At 47.8% G+C, this 15,666-nt stretch overlaps 1 protein-coding gene across 2 annotated transcripts in view; it reads left to right on the top strand.

Annotated features, from left to right (window-relative positions):
* Positions 1 to 15,155, top strand: part of LOC147635465 (uncharacterized) — a 95,617-nt gene extending 80,462 nt beyond the window's left edge. For both annotated transcript variants that reach the window (XM_086802748.1, XM_086802747.1), the window contains 2 exons: positions 13,019 to 13,255; positions 14,734 to 15,155. In XM_086802748.1, the coding sequence (XP_086658874.1) occupies positions 13,019 to 13,255; positions 14,734 to 14,931 (435 nt within the window). In that variant the 3' untranslated portion in view covers positions 14,932 to 15,155. The remainder of the gene's footprint in view (positions 1 to 13,018; positions 13,256 to 14,733) is intronic.
* Positions 15,156 to 15,666: the final 511 nt, after the last annotated feature.

Raw genomic sequence — 15,666 nt, 5'->3', positions numbered from 1 at the left:
GGCTGTGTGTGTGTGCGCGCGCGCTTCATCTTGTCAGTTCTTCGCACGCCATCCTCTCTCCCCGTGCAGTTTCGCCTTCCTTTTCAGGTTCAGTTCGCATCTGCAGATTTTCTAGAGTTCGAAGTCAGTTTCAGAATTCCAGTGTACAGAGCTTTTCTTCATTCGCATCAGCAGAAGTCAGTTTCAGCATTCCAGTAAATAGAGCTTCTTTTTGATTCGCATCAGCAGAAATTTTTTAGGCTCCTGTATACAGCATACAGCTTTCATAAATAAATAAAAAGTTGTTTAGCAGTGTTGTACAGACTTTACTCTTGCAATTATGTCTGAGACTGTTGTGACCTATGCTTGCCGGGATAATGCTGCAGACAGTAACAAGAGGCAGCATGCTGCAATTGAATCTGTCACCATGATTAAGCAAGATTCGTCGGATGCACAGTTTGTATATGAGGCTTTATGTGAGGACTTTGTAGACAGTCGTGTCAAATGGAAGGACCTGCCTCCTTCTTTCAGTTATAAGATTAAATTGCCGACGATTGTGTCTCCTCTGCGTAGATACTCAGAGAAAGGGATTATTCTCTTCTTTCCGGGCAAAATGCCTTCTGCGCAAGAAGTAGCTCAATGGATTCAGTCCATTCTAGGTGGACCCTTTGTAGATGGAGTTCACTTTGCAGCAAGGGGTTTTTATGATGTATTACTGTCTGATGGTCAATATAAGCAGCAAATGCTTGAAACTTCTCCCCTTATGTTTGGTGTACAGTTGGTACATGTGTTACCTTGGTCCCCGACCAAGGACTATCAGTCCTTGATTAGGCATCGTTGTCCTGTTTGGGTCGAGGTCGTGGATTTTCCGGAATATTTGAGGAAACATTTGCCAGGTATAGCAGCCACTCTGGGCAAAGTGGTTTGTGCGCCTCGTCCTACAGGAAACAAAAACAGATTTTGCATCTTGTGGGATACGGACCATGAGCAACCACCTGCAATTGCTGTTGAAGTAGAAAATGTGCGTGGCATGGGTGCACGTTACTTCAAATTAAATTGGGGAGTCTTTGCAGGTGCTTGTTTCACTTGTCATAAGTTTGGGCATATGGCTTCTGAATGTCCTTCTCTGTTGCATCCTCCGCCGTTATCTGCTGTACCTCCCATTTCAGCGAATGTGCAGCCAACTCAAGTTAAGGAGATACCAACAAATCAAGCCACTCGAAATACTCAAAAGGAGAAAGAGAAAGGAAAAGCTAAAGTTATTCCACAAGTTGTTTCTTCTTTGGCCGTGCCTAATCAACCTAAGGATAAAGGAAAAGATAAAATATCTTCGGCTGAATGGAAAACTCCGAAAAAAGCTACTATGGTTCGTCGTGCTCCCATTCCTTCACGTAATTGGACTGCATCTGCCACTATTGCACAGTCTTCCACTTCATCGACTATGCTTTCTAGAATATGGTCGGATGTAGTTCGAGGTGCTTCCTCGAGTATGGATGCCGATGTAAATGCTTTGGATATGTGTGTTGATACGAATATGCATGAGTCTCTCTTGATTCAGGGCAAGGGCTCTCTCCCTAATTCAGTTGTTGTTATGCAGCATTGATTTTGCTGGTTGTTCACTGTATATACCTTTGTACAGATTTGATGTTTGATGCTCCAATAAAATGTCTTTCGTACAATATTAGAGGACTTTGTGATCCTAGTAAATTTAGGTTGTTTTGGCACTATGTACATAAAATGCAACCTCATCTGGTGTGTGTGCAAGAACACAATCAGCATACCTTAGTAGGTCAATCAGGTCACTTTGCTGGTTATGATATATTTTATGCGGGCACTCAGCATTACTCGGGAGTTTTTATGCTTGTTAAGCATGATCTGCAACCAATGTTGGCCTACAATGATTCTGCTGGCAGATGGATGGTCATTCAATGTTCATTGTATGGACAAATTTATGAATTTGCAGCAGTTTATGCGCCACAAAGCTCGGCTAACAGGGCAAATATATGGTCGCAAATGTTGGCTTATCCCTGGCTCCATAATGCATTCCTTTGTGGAGACTTTAATAATGCTCCATCTCCTGAATTTAATTCCACTAGAAGAACTCATATGCTTGGAGCTGAACGCAAAACATGGAATGATTTGCTCTCTTCCTGAAATATTTTGGACCTATGGCAGCATGTATTCCCTCATCTTCAAGGGTTTACTTTTAATCACAATGCTTTTCCACATATCTGGACACGTCTGGATCGCTGGTACTTGTTACATGCAGACCAATACGATGATTTTGTTTGCAAGCTATGGATTGATCGTTCCATGTTACTCTCTGATCATTCTCCTTTATGGTTAGGCCTTTATTTTGATATGCCACAAGATGTTTCTATTCTTCAGAAACATAGGCTGTTGCTTTTAAACAACAGTTATCTTGTGCATGCTGATTTCAAGGAAATGGTTTTGCAAGCCATTGAGCCTTTGCCCCTTCAAATGCATGAGGACATTGACATTGCTTGGTTTCAATTTGTTCAGCGCATGCAGGCTGTGATCTGTGATTATGGTCGTTATTACATGGCCAACTTGCGGGATCGGATCTTGCAGGCTAAAGAAACATGTCAATCTATGGCTGATCTTGCTCAGTTTCGGGTTTTAAATACCAATGAACAAGAATCTTTAATGCAGGCTAAGCATTTCCTCATGCTAAATGATCAGAGAAAATTGCAAAAATGGTTGACACGTTCGCGACATCGAGCTATCATAGATAAGGGTTGCTCTTCCAAAGATTTTTTCAAAAATCTACATGCTTCAAGACAAAAGGAATGCATCAGAAGGGTGAAAAAATCTGATGGTCAATGGACTCATTCTTTGTCGGAGCTCTCGTATATTGCTAGTTAGCATTTTGCAGCTCTTTTTGCTAAACCGCCAACTACTTCACCTGACATATTTAATGCTCGTTATGCTTTATTGCATCATGTTCGGCCCATTATTTCTCCACAGGATGCTTTGGAATTAGAGTCTTCGTTCACTGATATTGAACTTAAAGATGCTTTACGTTTAATGGGTCGATGGAAATCTCCCGGATGGGATGGATTGACAGTGGAATTTTTCCATGCTTTTTGGCCTCAGCTGGGACAATCATTGCTGTATATGATCAATGAAGCTTGGGCAAATGATGTACTACCATCTTCTTGGAAAGAAGGATTGGTTAAGCTTTTTCCTAAACGGGATCTTTGTGAAGCTTTTTCTGATTGGAGGCCCATTACTCTTATGCCGGTCATCTATAAGCTTCTGACTAAGATGTTGGCAAATCGTATTAAAGGATTTTTACATGATGGTTTGCATCCTGCGCAATATGGTTTTGTGCCTCGGAGGCAAATCAATGATAATTTGGCTAATGCTTATATTGCCATTGAATATGCCAAATACACTAAGCAGGATGTACTCATTTTGCAGGTTGATATCGAGAAAGCTTTTTTTTTTCCGAGAAAAGATCCTTTCATTAGTTATGTAAAAAACGCCCGTAGGGCTACAAAAGAGATCTCTCCTGCTCCTAACATAGAGAAGAGCAGTGAATACATCATGGCAGCCCGGGAGACTCTCCCTAGGTGCTGCAAAGTACAAGCATCAGTCTAAAGGACTGAGCGGCTAAATCATACAATGGGGGGGGAAAGAGCCAAACAGGTGGCCTGTAGTGCCAACGGGGGGAACCCGTGTGTAGGGTGTAGAACGGGCCGCAGCGCCAAGTGGTATGAAAGGCCTGGCGCCGTAAGATCGCCTCATCCGAGTCTCCCCGGATGCGGTCGTACTGTCCACGCAGGGTGTGGATCAACTCCTGCCAAATCCCCCGAACAGTCTCTGCTGGTGGCTCTAATCTCCCCTCAAAGGCCGTAAAGCACCGGGCCCTCCAGGTGAACCAGATGGTGAGGCTGCTGAGGAGCTCCCATCGTAAATCCCTCTCCTGTGTCCAGCTGGCGGACGAGAAATCCGGTGCCGGAACCAGGCGAGGCTGGCCCCTAATAAATCTGATGGCCTGACTGCCCTGCTCCATCTCATAGCCCATAGCAGGCCTTGACGAAGTCGACCAAGCCGCGGCACCCCACGTAAACATACCCTCTGGAGAGAGGGGAGCTAGAATACGCAGCATCCGCAGCCAAATCTGCTGTGCCTGAGGGCAGTCCCAAAGGCAATGTCTCTGTGTCTCCATAGGGTGGCCGCATCTGCCGCCGCAGGCCGCCGGAAGACCGCTGTAAACAAGCCAAGTGCCAACTGCTGAGCCCCTGTGGTGGGCGACCAGCCACTGAAAAGCCGAGATCCTGCGGGCCTGTCGACTAGCCCAGAGCCGAGCCCAGAAATCCTCCAGGAACTCCTGTGATAGTCCTTGCAATCGCCAATGCCCCGCTGCCGCTGGAGAAACCGTCCTCCTCGTCGTCAAAATATGCCGTCCCAGCCGAACAGTATACTGGAAAAATGTGATCTCTGTGGCCTCAAGGGATGCATAAGGATCATGCCACTCGTACTCTCCGGGGTCCCACTGTAGCCGGGCCAAGGGGCGCGCTGCATATGCCCATATGCGCCAATCCGGGAGCACGTCAGCAGGGTCGGGGTCAATGTGCCACTTCCGAGAAGCGGCAGCCACTACCCGAATCCTCTGAAAGGTGCACTCTGCAACCAGAGGCGACTCCACCTCCACTCTCTGGAGTCTGCCCTCATCCTGAATCTCATAATAGAGGCATCTGCCATCCTCAGTGCTAGCTCTGACAGCAATCAGAATCTCCAACTGTGTAAAGGCTCCCATCCACCGTGGGGCCACTGGCTCGAGAGGTGTGAACCACTCCTCTGTAAGTGCCTCCTGAATATCATCCCTCATAATCAACCCCCCTCTGAAGTGACTCAGCCTCGCCACCTGGGTCTCCTCTGGTAGACTGCAGAAAGCCTGCCAGTCTCCAAAACTACGAGCTGGGCCTGCCGCTAAAGGTCCCCAGGCTAGACGAGGCCGAGAACCCAGCATATGACCCTGCTCTGTACGAACCGCTGGGCTCCAGATGAGCGGCTGCCTGGCCCGCTCCTCAACACAAGAAGGAGGCCGCTGAGAGAGCCCCGGTCTCAGCAGCTCCCAAGCTCTCAGGATACTCAAAGCAAATCTGTCCTCCCATCCTCTACTGAGGCCTGTCCTCCTCATCTCGATGAAGATCCAGCGAATCTCTGGTGCCCAAGTACCCCCTGCAGGAGGCGCCCAGGCCTGCAGTCGCTGCAAGAGGAGCTCTTTCCAAGGCTCAGCGCCTGGAAGCAACCCCCGAACAATAAGCTTCCCCAATAAGGCTCTACTCTGATCGACTGGATCTATAATGCCCAAACCGCCCTGAGCCAGCGGAAGTGTAATAACTGCTCATGCAACCTTTGCCCGAGCTGGCTGACCGTCCCGCCCAGACCACAGAAAGGTCCTGATCAGCCTCTGTACCTGACTGATGCAAGAGCTCGAGAAAATCCAGCAAGACGTAATGTACCACATAGTCGCTAACAGCACCTGATTTGCCACCACCACCCTCCCAGCCAAGGATAGTCGAGCTGTACTCCAATACAATAGCTTCTTCCGAATGCTCAGAAGAAGCGGGGCAATCTGCTGCTTTGGTGACAAATCGAGGCCAATCTGGCATCCCAAATACCGCACTGCTGTGCCGGGAGGAATCCATCTAAAACCGGGGTCCGGACTCCATGCCGGAGTGGGAGCACTACTGATCCAAAAGGCCACTGTCTTGCGCCAATTGATCAATGCTCCCGATGCTGCACTAAAAACCTGGAGCGACTGCTCTGCCCGAATAAGATTGGCCTCTTGGCCATGCAAAAATAAGCCCGTGTCGTCTGCAAACTCAGCATCAAGCAAATCCTCCCCCCGGACTGGGAGCTGAAGTCCTCTCAAACCAACCTCCTCTGCCGTCAAATACATACTCATAGCCTCCGCAAAGAAGAGAAAAAGGAAAGGGGCGAGAGGACACCCCTGACGGACTGATCTGGTCAGCTCAAAACTCGGCCCCCGACCTCCTGCAATCAGCACCTGGCTGCGAGCTGTGGAATACAAAGCTGCCACCCCTCTGATCCATCCTGGCTCAAAGCCCAGGCGTAGCATAGTGCCCTCTAAGAATCCCCAATCAACTCTATCGTATGCCTTCTCAAAATCGAGAAGCATCACGACCAAGTCCTCGCCAAGAAACCTAGCTCGGGCCGTCGCCTCCCAGAAAGTAAAGATGTTGTCAAGGATACTGCGCTCCTTGACAAATCCTGTCTGAGTAGCATGAATCAACTCCCCCGGGAAGGGCTGGATCCTCAAACTCAAGGCCTTTGCCAAGACCTTGTAGACAGTATTGAGGATCGTAATAGGCCTCCAATGCCGAATATCATCTGATACTCCCTCTCCCTTGGGGATAAGATAGATCAAGCCCTCTGAAAAGCTCTGCGGCATCACCCCAGTGTCCAAAACATGCTGAAAGCCCCTGCGGAGGCCTGGCCCCAAAAGGTCCCAATAGCGCATAAAAAAGGCCGGCGTCAGTCCGTCCTCCCCTGGGCAACTATGTCGCGGCAGGACCCTCAAGGCCTCGGCAAGCTCAATCTCTGACAGAGGCGCACCTAGAACTGTGCGCATATGGTCTGTGACCCTCCTCTGCACATGGGCCCACACAGTCTGTCTGCATACATCTCGATCCTCAGTGGCTAGCTCCGCTGAAAGCAAGTCACTATAAAAAGCAGTGGCAATGGCTCTGATCTCCCCGAGCTCAGTAGCTATCGATCCATCCGGTCTACCAAGCTGGCGAACCCCTGCTCGCGCATGTCGGGGTCCAGTGATCTCAAAAAACTCCCCAGTCACTCTATCACCAAGCTGCGTCCACTGAGAGGCCTGACGACGATAGTAAAACTCATGCCTCTGCTCCTCTGCCTCTCTAACCTCCTGGCGTGCCTGGCTCAGCTGGGACGCCACCCACTCACATGCAGGCTGCTGCTCCTGAAGGCGCTGTAGCGAAGCAAGGCTGCGTCTCAGCCGTTGCTCCCGCTCGCGAATCTCTCCCAGTCGTGTCAAAGCTGCAGCGTGTAGAAAAGAGCTAAGATCAATGAGTCCGTGGGCACACTGGCCCGCTGCATCCTGGTCAGAGCACTGACTATCATGCCAGATCCTCTCAATGTCCTCAGCGAGACTGGGGTCTGCAAGTACCCTCTCTGGGATCCTCAACTGCAAGCTGGGCTCCCGTGTCCCCTCCTCCAAAGTCAATATGACTGGCGCATGATCTGAAAATGAGGTGCCAGCAAGAATGCCGACGGAGCCCCCTCGCTCCCCCAACCAATCGCCCACATAAAAGCGATCAATCCGAGATAGATTAGTCCCTCCCTGCCGGCGATCCGACCGAGAGAAACTAAGACTGTCCTGAGACCGGGAGAAAGCCCCATGCTGCCATGCATCAGTGATCCTCAGTGACATACAAAACCGGTCCCAAGCTGCAAGCTCCGTGCCGTGCACTGTAACATGACTGCCTCCCACCCTATCTGCCGGGTCCTCAAGCATGTTGAAGTCTCCCCCAACACACCAATGTGCGGCCTCTGGCAATGCATCTGTAACCTGAGTCCAGAACTCTGCTCTGGCACTAGCATGATTGGGCGCATAGATGTTGAGCACACCCAATAGCTCGTCATGCATCCTCAGAATGACATACTGTGCTCTACCAGGCACAATGATCCCTCGATCCACAATGGCCTGCCGCCATGCATCTGCAATAACCATGCATACTCCTCCCTGTCCACCCAAAGGACCAAACCCTGCAGACCAGAAAGTGTCCCATCTACCAGGCATCACCGAACCATATCTCCGGATCCTGCTCTCACCCAAGTGGTGCTCCTGCATCATCAGAATGTCAATACTGCCACCAACCAGGCATCTCTGCAGCTCCTGCCTCAAGCAGCCTCGATAGCGTATAAAGTGTGCTCCGCCAAGGCCCTGTACATTCCATGAGATGATCCTCATGGATGTCCTACTGAGGTGGATGCTGTCTCAGCCGTGCGGCGGGCCTTCGCAAGCGGCTTGGATGGAGAGTAGTCCCCATCCGAACGGCTGCGAGTCTGCCCACCCGGTGTACTGCAAGAATCCCGGATCAGGCGCCAGTGGCTGTGACCCATGGCGACTGCCTCCTGCTCTGACATAGTAACCTCGTGTATACTCACATATCCTGGGTCGCGTGCCAAATCTGCAACTATGCGCACGACCAAATGCCGAATCCCAGATGTATCCACACTCCCGGGATCCAAGAAAAAATGAGCCAACTCCCAAAGTCGGCCTATCACATCTGTAACCTCCAAATCGCTCATGTGATGAGAAAACTCAACTGCCTGAGTCTTCAACGTGCTGAGAGCGAGCTCTAGAGTCCACTCCCGGTCACAAGGTCCACATAGAGGGAACGAGAAGGCCACCGCTGAGTCTAGTGCCTCCTCCCCGCGGGCCGGAGGTATCACTACATGCACTCGGATGGGTGCTGGCTCATGGGGGCCCTCTGCTCCAAAAAGCCGTGTGAAGGTATAATCAAATGCCTCCGAGCGCTGTCGAATGCCGAGGCGACTCAGCCGACTGCGGATAGATGAAATCCGTGAGGCTCTAATCGGCATAGGTCTCCTCTGTGATGCTCGAGCGAGGTCAGTGCTCAGCGCCCTCCGGACTGCAGGTGAGCGCCAGGGAACTGCCAGGACCTCCCGGGAAGGCGAGGCGGGCGGAGGGGGAGGAGGGGGAGGCGAGGGAGGAGGAGAGGGAGCCGCTGCCGAGACCGGAGCGGGGGCGGGAGGAGGCGATGGTGGAAGCGAGGCGGTGGGAGGGGATGGGTGTGGGGGAGGTGAAGGAGGGGGAGCTGGCATCTCCTGGTCCTCGGTCGCTGCAGGGGTCTCCTCTTGAAGGGGAGCAAATCTGTTCCTCACGGGAACCCAGTGAGGCTGAGACTGTGGCTGCTGCTGCAGCGGTGTCTGGGCGTGCTGCTGTGGCTGTCTCCCTCGACGGCGCCCCTGTCCAGGCTGCCACTCCGAGGTCTCTGTGGCCTGAGCAGGTGTCCCTGAGGCAGCCTGCCGAGCCGAATCTGTGGGCGGGCCATCCGTGGCCTGCTGCTGTGGTGAGGGCCGAGGTCTCCTGCGAGGGCAGGCCTTGGCCAAATGACCGACCTGCCTGCAAATGAAGCACTGGTTCGGGAGCCCCGAGAACTCCACTCTCTGATCTATCCACCCCCCCCCCTATCCTAGGTAGCTGAATGACCTTAGGAAGGGAGGAGATGTCAGATACCAACACTCTGACCGAAGGTAGCCCAGCTGCTCTGGCCACCACTGAAGCTGCTGAGGGGCCCGTCTCAAGAACCGAGCCCACCAATGCTCCGAGCCTGGAGAGGAGCGGAAGATACTCCCGGCGGAGACCAGGGAAACAAACTGTAATATGGAAGAGGCGCTCTCCCTGCTCCGCCGCAGCTGGGTCAAATCCATGCTGCCAAGGCCTGAAGAAAGCCCGAGCACCCCTGATATCCAGAGGACTCATGGCAAGGACCTTGGCAACGCTCTGGGCGGCCTCGAACTCGATCTGATAATGTCCCCGGCCCAAGAGCTGTACATCCAGGATCTTGCCCACATCTGCAAGAAGGCGAGCCTGAAGTAGATCCCTGATCTCCCCTCTGCTGGGGCGAGTGCCGACTATACGGCAGATGGTGGAGTGAGCCTGAAGGCGTTCCACCTCTGCGGTGAGGCTCGCTTCCTCTTCCGGCGAAAGAGAAAGCCTGATGGGGATGACCTCAGGGGCGGGCGAGGGGGCTGCGGAAGAGTCCCTCTGAGGCGAGGCGGGAGGAGTCTCCATCAGAGTCTGAAGCTCAAGCGAAGGCGAGGCGAAAGCGGAAAACCTGCAAGAAGCGGGCTGCACACCAAGAGGCGGAAGGACGGATGACAATGAGGAAAAAAAACAAAAACCCCCAAGGGGTGAAAATCAGCACGACAGAGGAGGAAGGGGGGGGGGGCGAAAAACGGAGGAGAGGCCCTGCTGAAGGGAGGAGGGCGTGAAGAGGCGGAGAGGCGGGGGGGCGAAATGGCGGCAGCGGGGAGGGAGGGCGAAATGGCGAAGAGGGGGGGGGGGCGAAATGGCGAAGAGGGGGGGAGGCGTAGCGGCGAAGAAGGAGAGGGGGGCGGCGCAGCAGCGAGGAAGGATGGGGGAGGCGCAGCGGCGAGCAGAGGGGAGCAAGCGGGGGGTGGAAGGAAAGCGAAGGCCGCGAGGAGGGGGGGGGAGCGATGGCGCGCAGAGCAGGGTGGAGGCGGGAGCTTCAGCGAGCAAAACCATCGCATTTTATATCGAGAAAGCTTTTGATTCCGTGCATTGGGACTATATAGCTATGACTATGAGTTATCTTGGTTTCGGTGCGAAGTGGCAAAATATTGTGTATTGGCTCTATAATGACAGTGATGCTTCTTTGATTTTGAGCTCTTCTCTTTCGGATTCTTGGAAATTGGGACGTTCAGTTCGCCAGGGTTGTCCGCTTAGTTCCTTGTTGTTTGCTATTGCCACGCATCCTTTTCTTTGTTACTTGGATTTTTTGCAAGCCACTGATGAATTGCATGGCTTACAGCTTCCTGCTGGGCGTACTTTCCTGGCTCAGGCTTATGCTGATGATTCTTTTTTTATGCCCAAGAATACGCAACAAGATCTTCAGAGATCAATGGAGGCTTTGGAACTTTTTGGTCTGGCTACTGGTTTGAAAGTGAATTTCCGTAAGTCTACCTTGCTTGCGCTTAACGTACAGCAATGGCATCATGTATTGTGGCCTGGTGGAATACCTCCTGGTGGACATATCGTTCGTCATTTGGGTTACCCTTTGGGTTGGCAGCTGTCATCTTCACAAATGATTCAATGGGTTATGCTAAAATTGAATCGCAAAATTGATTATTGGCAGCTTTCCACTTGGCCTCTTCATGTACGTCTCAGGATAGTGCAGGCTATTGTAATGGCTTACATACAGTTCTTTCTTCCATTGATTATGTGGAGGAAAGCTGATATAGATCGGTTTATGTCTCTGGCAATGGCAATTGTGTGGAAAACTCAACATCGTAAAAAGGGTCTTCGTCTTTTGTCAATGCCAAAGATTTGTTCTCCAAAGATGCATGGTGGCTTGAACATATTGAATATTCATTTTCATGTGCTTGCTCGTAAATCCACTTTGCTGCTGGAATTTATACAACAGCGCCAGCCATGGGCTATTATGTTGGGTCATATGTGTATGTATATGTCTTCACCGGCTTTTGGAAAGTGGACTGTTACGTATTGGGATGCAATTTTCAGCCATTTCGATGGAAAAATTGTCGGCTGCCCTCTTTCATCTAAGTTAATTTTTGCCTAGAAACAGGTTACGCAATATCTTTTTTGGAATCCTGGGCTTAATGCGCAATCCTCTTCGCTTCGCCTTGAGAGTATTCATTGGTCAAAGGCTTTTGATGTATCCTTGGCTCTACGTGAGCCTAGGAAGGCATATTTCCTTTCAAAGAAAGGAGTTTATCTTATTGATGATGTTTTGGATGCTGGTGGCCATGTGCTTTCTTTTGTGGTTGCCACCAGAAAATTTGGTCTAGGGATGCATTATAGATCAATCTGGCAGCTTATTCGAGAGCTTCTTGCTCCTTTTGAACCAATTGCAGATTTGGATCATTCTGATCGTTTGGTTGATTGGAGCCTTAGAAGAGAACAACCTGCACGAGGCCCTTTATCAATGGCTAAACTTTCGGTTCATTCGACATATCTTCTCTTGTTGCCTGCCTCTTGGGTTCAAGAACATGCGAATCAGATTTGGCATCTTCATAAAAGTCAGGCTTGGTGGAAACAGCGGCTTCATTCTCTTTGGAAATGCAGTCTTCCTTTGAAAAGTAGAATTTTTTTATGGAGATGCTTGATTGGAGTCTTACCAGTCGGCCTTTTCTTGGCTAGGCGACTTTTGGCACCTTCAACTTGTCATAGTTGTGGTGCTTCTCGAGAGACAGTCTTTCATCTTTTGTGGAGTTGTCCTCTGACTAGGACTTTATTGGATCGGATTGCTGCACGTTTGAGAACCCGCTTTCGACAGGCACCCTTTGGGAAATACTTTTGGATCTTCGGTCTTCTCCCTTCACCCCTTAGATCCTATAAAGTCTTCTTTGATTGGGTTCGCTACTGGGCTTTATGGACTACCTGGCAGTCTCGCAACAGGATAGTTTTTGCTGGGCCTCATTTGGATGCTTACTCATTCTTCCGTTCCTCTCTTCAGCAATCTTTATATGACTGTCTCTCTCTTCATGAGATTGACTCATCTCTGTATGCTCTTTTTACAGATTGCTTTTAGATGTTTAACTATGTTCACACTGAACATAGTGAACACTCTAGTAGTCTCTTTTGTATATGGTCTTTTTGGTGGGTTTTCCTCGTTTTGAGGTTTCCCACCTGTAATTAATGACATGAAGCTTTACAAAAAAAAAGTGTGTGTGTATATGTATATGTATGTATGTATGTATGTATGTACATATGTGTGTATGTATGTACATATACATTGTGTGTCTGTGTGTGTGTATACACACACACATATCTATATAGACATAAATATAATATATATATATATATATATATATATATATATATATATATATATATATATATATATATGTATGTATGTATGTATGTATGTATGTATGTATGTATGTATATGTTCTATATATATAAATGTACATATACATACATACATGTTGTATGTATGTATGTGTATATATGTATATATGTATATATAGATATGTATATATAAATATATCTATATGTATGTAAATATATGTATATGTATATGTTCTATATATATATAATTTACTATACACACACACACACACACACACACATATATATATATATATATATATATAATGTACGTGCACGCACGCACACACACACACACACACCCACACACACAAATGTTGGGTTCTCAAAATTATTTTAGTAACTATGCAGTCCTTACAACAGAAAGTGTATGTTGGATTTATTGTCTTGCAGATACACCCCCAGGCAGAAGAAGAGAAGGAACCTTATGTTGCTCAGATAGAAAGCTTTTATGCTGGTCACTCTAGCACGGTAACCACCAGGTCTGCTAGAACAGGACCTAAAAGACAGCCTAAAAAACCATGCTTTTTGTGCTGCAGATGGTTTTATCGACCTTCAGACACAGGGTTTCCTTGTGTGGCTACTGGCAAAGAGCTTTATTTATCTCAGCATTTTGACGACAAAGCACCAGTAAGTTATCTTCTTTGCTAATCAGCTTAGTTCTTTAGAGTTATATACTACAGTGTTGTATCATCTTCTGTCTTACTGATTTGAATAAACTTAGCTCTATCACGCCTTGGTCACCTCAAGAGGTTATAAAAGTTTGGGGAAACCAAGGAATTTTTAGAAGATGAGAAATTCTTGTCGATGCCCAAGAGAGGAGCACGATTTCGTATAAAATCATTTTAGTACATTTGTGTGCTCAAGCTTTCTCTTCTCTCTCTTCTTCACACTCCACAATCACGGAGATATTTCATCCTCCATAGCTCCATGATTGATCACCTGTGATTTGCCAATAGTTTAGGCCAATACAATGGTGCATTATGTATTAAACACGTTTTGTTTCACATATGGCATGTATGCATGAACCTTTCTTGGAATCTGGATACCACTTGCATTAAAAGCTTGTTAATGTCCACGGAGCCACATAACTGGGAGTGCGGCTCTTGGAGCGCTCAACTATTAACTTAATTAATCCTTTATCGAACCACAAGATTCACGATCTGGGTGTCCTTGGTGCCTTCGATTTTAATATGCTATCTTCATTTGCAAAGTGATCAAACTTGCTGCAGTAATTGCAATTGCCTTTCTTGCAGCCACAACTTTGGCCACAACCAGATCCTAATGCACTATGGTTTTATTGCCTTTAGTTGCCTCCTGATGACGAGTTAGTATTTTGTGCATTACTTCCTCTACCGCCATGGTTGTTGATCCCTTTGCCAAGGTTTATATCACAAGTCACCTCTACTAGGACCACATGAGTAGCATACCTCATCATGTTATAAGAAGAATTGCCTCCAAGGGTTGTTCCTTCTTGGTACAACGTTCCAATCAGCTCATTGAGGGAAGGCATAGCAAACCTTGCTATAAGATTGAAGCTTGTTTTAAAGTTGGCATAGCATCTAGAAAGAGAGTGGACGATAGTAAAACCATAGGATCTCTATATTTCTCACCAAGGACTGCAAGTCAGCTCTACTTTTTACGATGTAGATGACCACACTATCCCCTTTCTGCATTTTCAAACCATGCAGTTGTCAACTGTGCAAACCTGCCGGTGTTAAAGACTTCAAAATTTTGCTACAAAATCACCCATGCATTATGGAATGTATGTGCAAACATAATATGAGAATCAATGTGCAAATTAGCAAATGCGCTGACTGCCTCACCATCCTTTGTTTCCCATTCTGCAAGCCTTGCCAAACGGTTTCTGATTTGGCGTGTTGACTACAATGCGCCATAACACTTATACCAATGAGAATAATCTTCACCCTAAATTTGGCGTGTTGACTACAGTGAGCTATAACACTTAACCAATCTGCCATAACACTTACGCATTTGTCTGAGTGAGTGCATGCATGGATTGTGTATGCATGTCTGTATGCATTTATATGCAAACAAAGGGAGCTTTTTTCAATTGGTGTTAAGTTTAATTTTTTTCCTTGGATCAGGTGCATAGTATAATCAAAAGAGTTAAGGTGGTGCTAGTTGTGGATGGAAAGCTCTTGACAAATGATAATGAGGTCGGTTGGAAAGTCCCCACAGAAGGGTCTTCTTGTACAGTAGAAGCAGCTGATTATGTATGCAGATTCTTTTATGATTTCCAAAAGGAGTCATTGCATCAGCTGAAATCTGCCTTGACATCTTAGTCTTGCTTTGGAAAAAAGTGTATGTCAGTCTCACAAAGAATTGGGTGATCAATTTAGGCTGAATAGCTTGATGATGGCCACACATGAATTGTATACACCCTATTGAGAGAGCTAGTGTCTAATGCTCCCCACCCCCACCCCCACCCCCGGCGCAAGAAAACAAAAAACAAGAGGAAAGAAATGCCGATGATTTCCTTTATGATCTATTAAGGGCAGCTCTTGATGTACTCCTTGTTTGTGCATCATCTTGTGTGTGCTAAATGCAATACCCTGTAAGGTAACCACCCCTTCACATATGAACATGATTTGTGCTGATTGTGTTTCCATCCCTCCGTTTTGAGCTCTAACAGCAAAAAAAAAAAAAAAAAAAAGGGACAATAAACTCCATTAAATATTGATTTGAGAGGAAACTACTTAAGCTAGCATGATCAAGGATATTCTCAGTATGTTACCATGGTAAAGACAGTTATATGATATTGATGTTGTAGGGTGATACTCAAGTGAGGCAGATAGAGTTATCAGAAGGTGGTGGTTCTTAACCATTTTTTGTTCATATATACAATTAAAAGCTACAGTCCCTTAAAATCTATGGTTCTTGCTCATGCCTGTTGAGGTGTGCATAGGAACAAACTCCTGAGCTCAACGAGTTTGATCCCTATGAGAAGCCTCACATAGCATCCAATTCATTAGAGGTTTTCATTACTTGAATTTTCGTTTTTGCTAAGAAATGTTTGA

This window comes from Cibotium barometz, chromosome 9, assembly GCF_041138505.1.
Source record: "Cibotium barometz isolate CiBa-2024 chromosome 9, ASM4113850v1, whole genome shotgun sequence".
NCBI classification, from domain to species: domain Eukaryota; kingdom Viridiplantae; phylum Streptophyta; class Polypodiopsida; order Cyatheales; family Cibotiaceae; genus Cibotium; species Cibotium barometz.
Note: the sequence above shows the minus strand (reverse complement) of the source record. Positions and strands in the feature narration are given on the sequence as shown.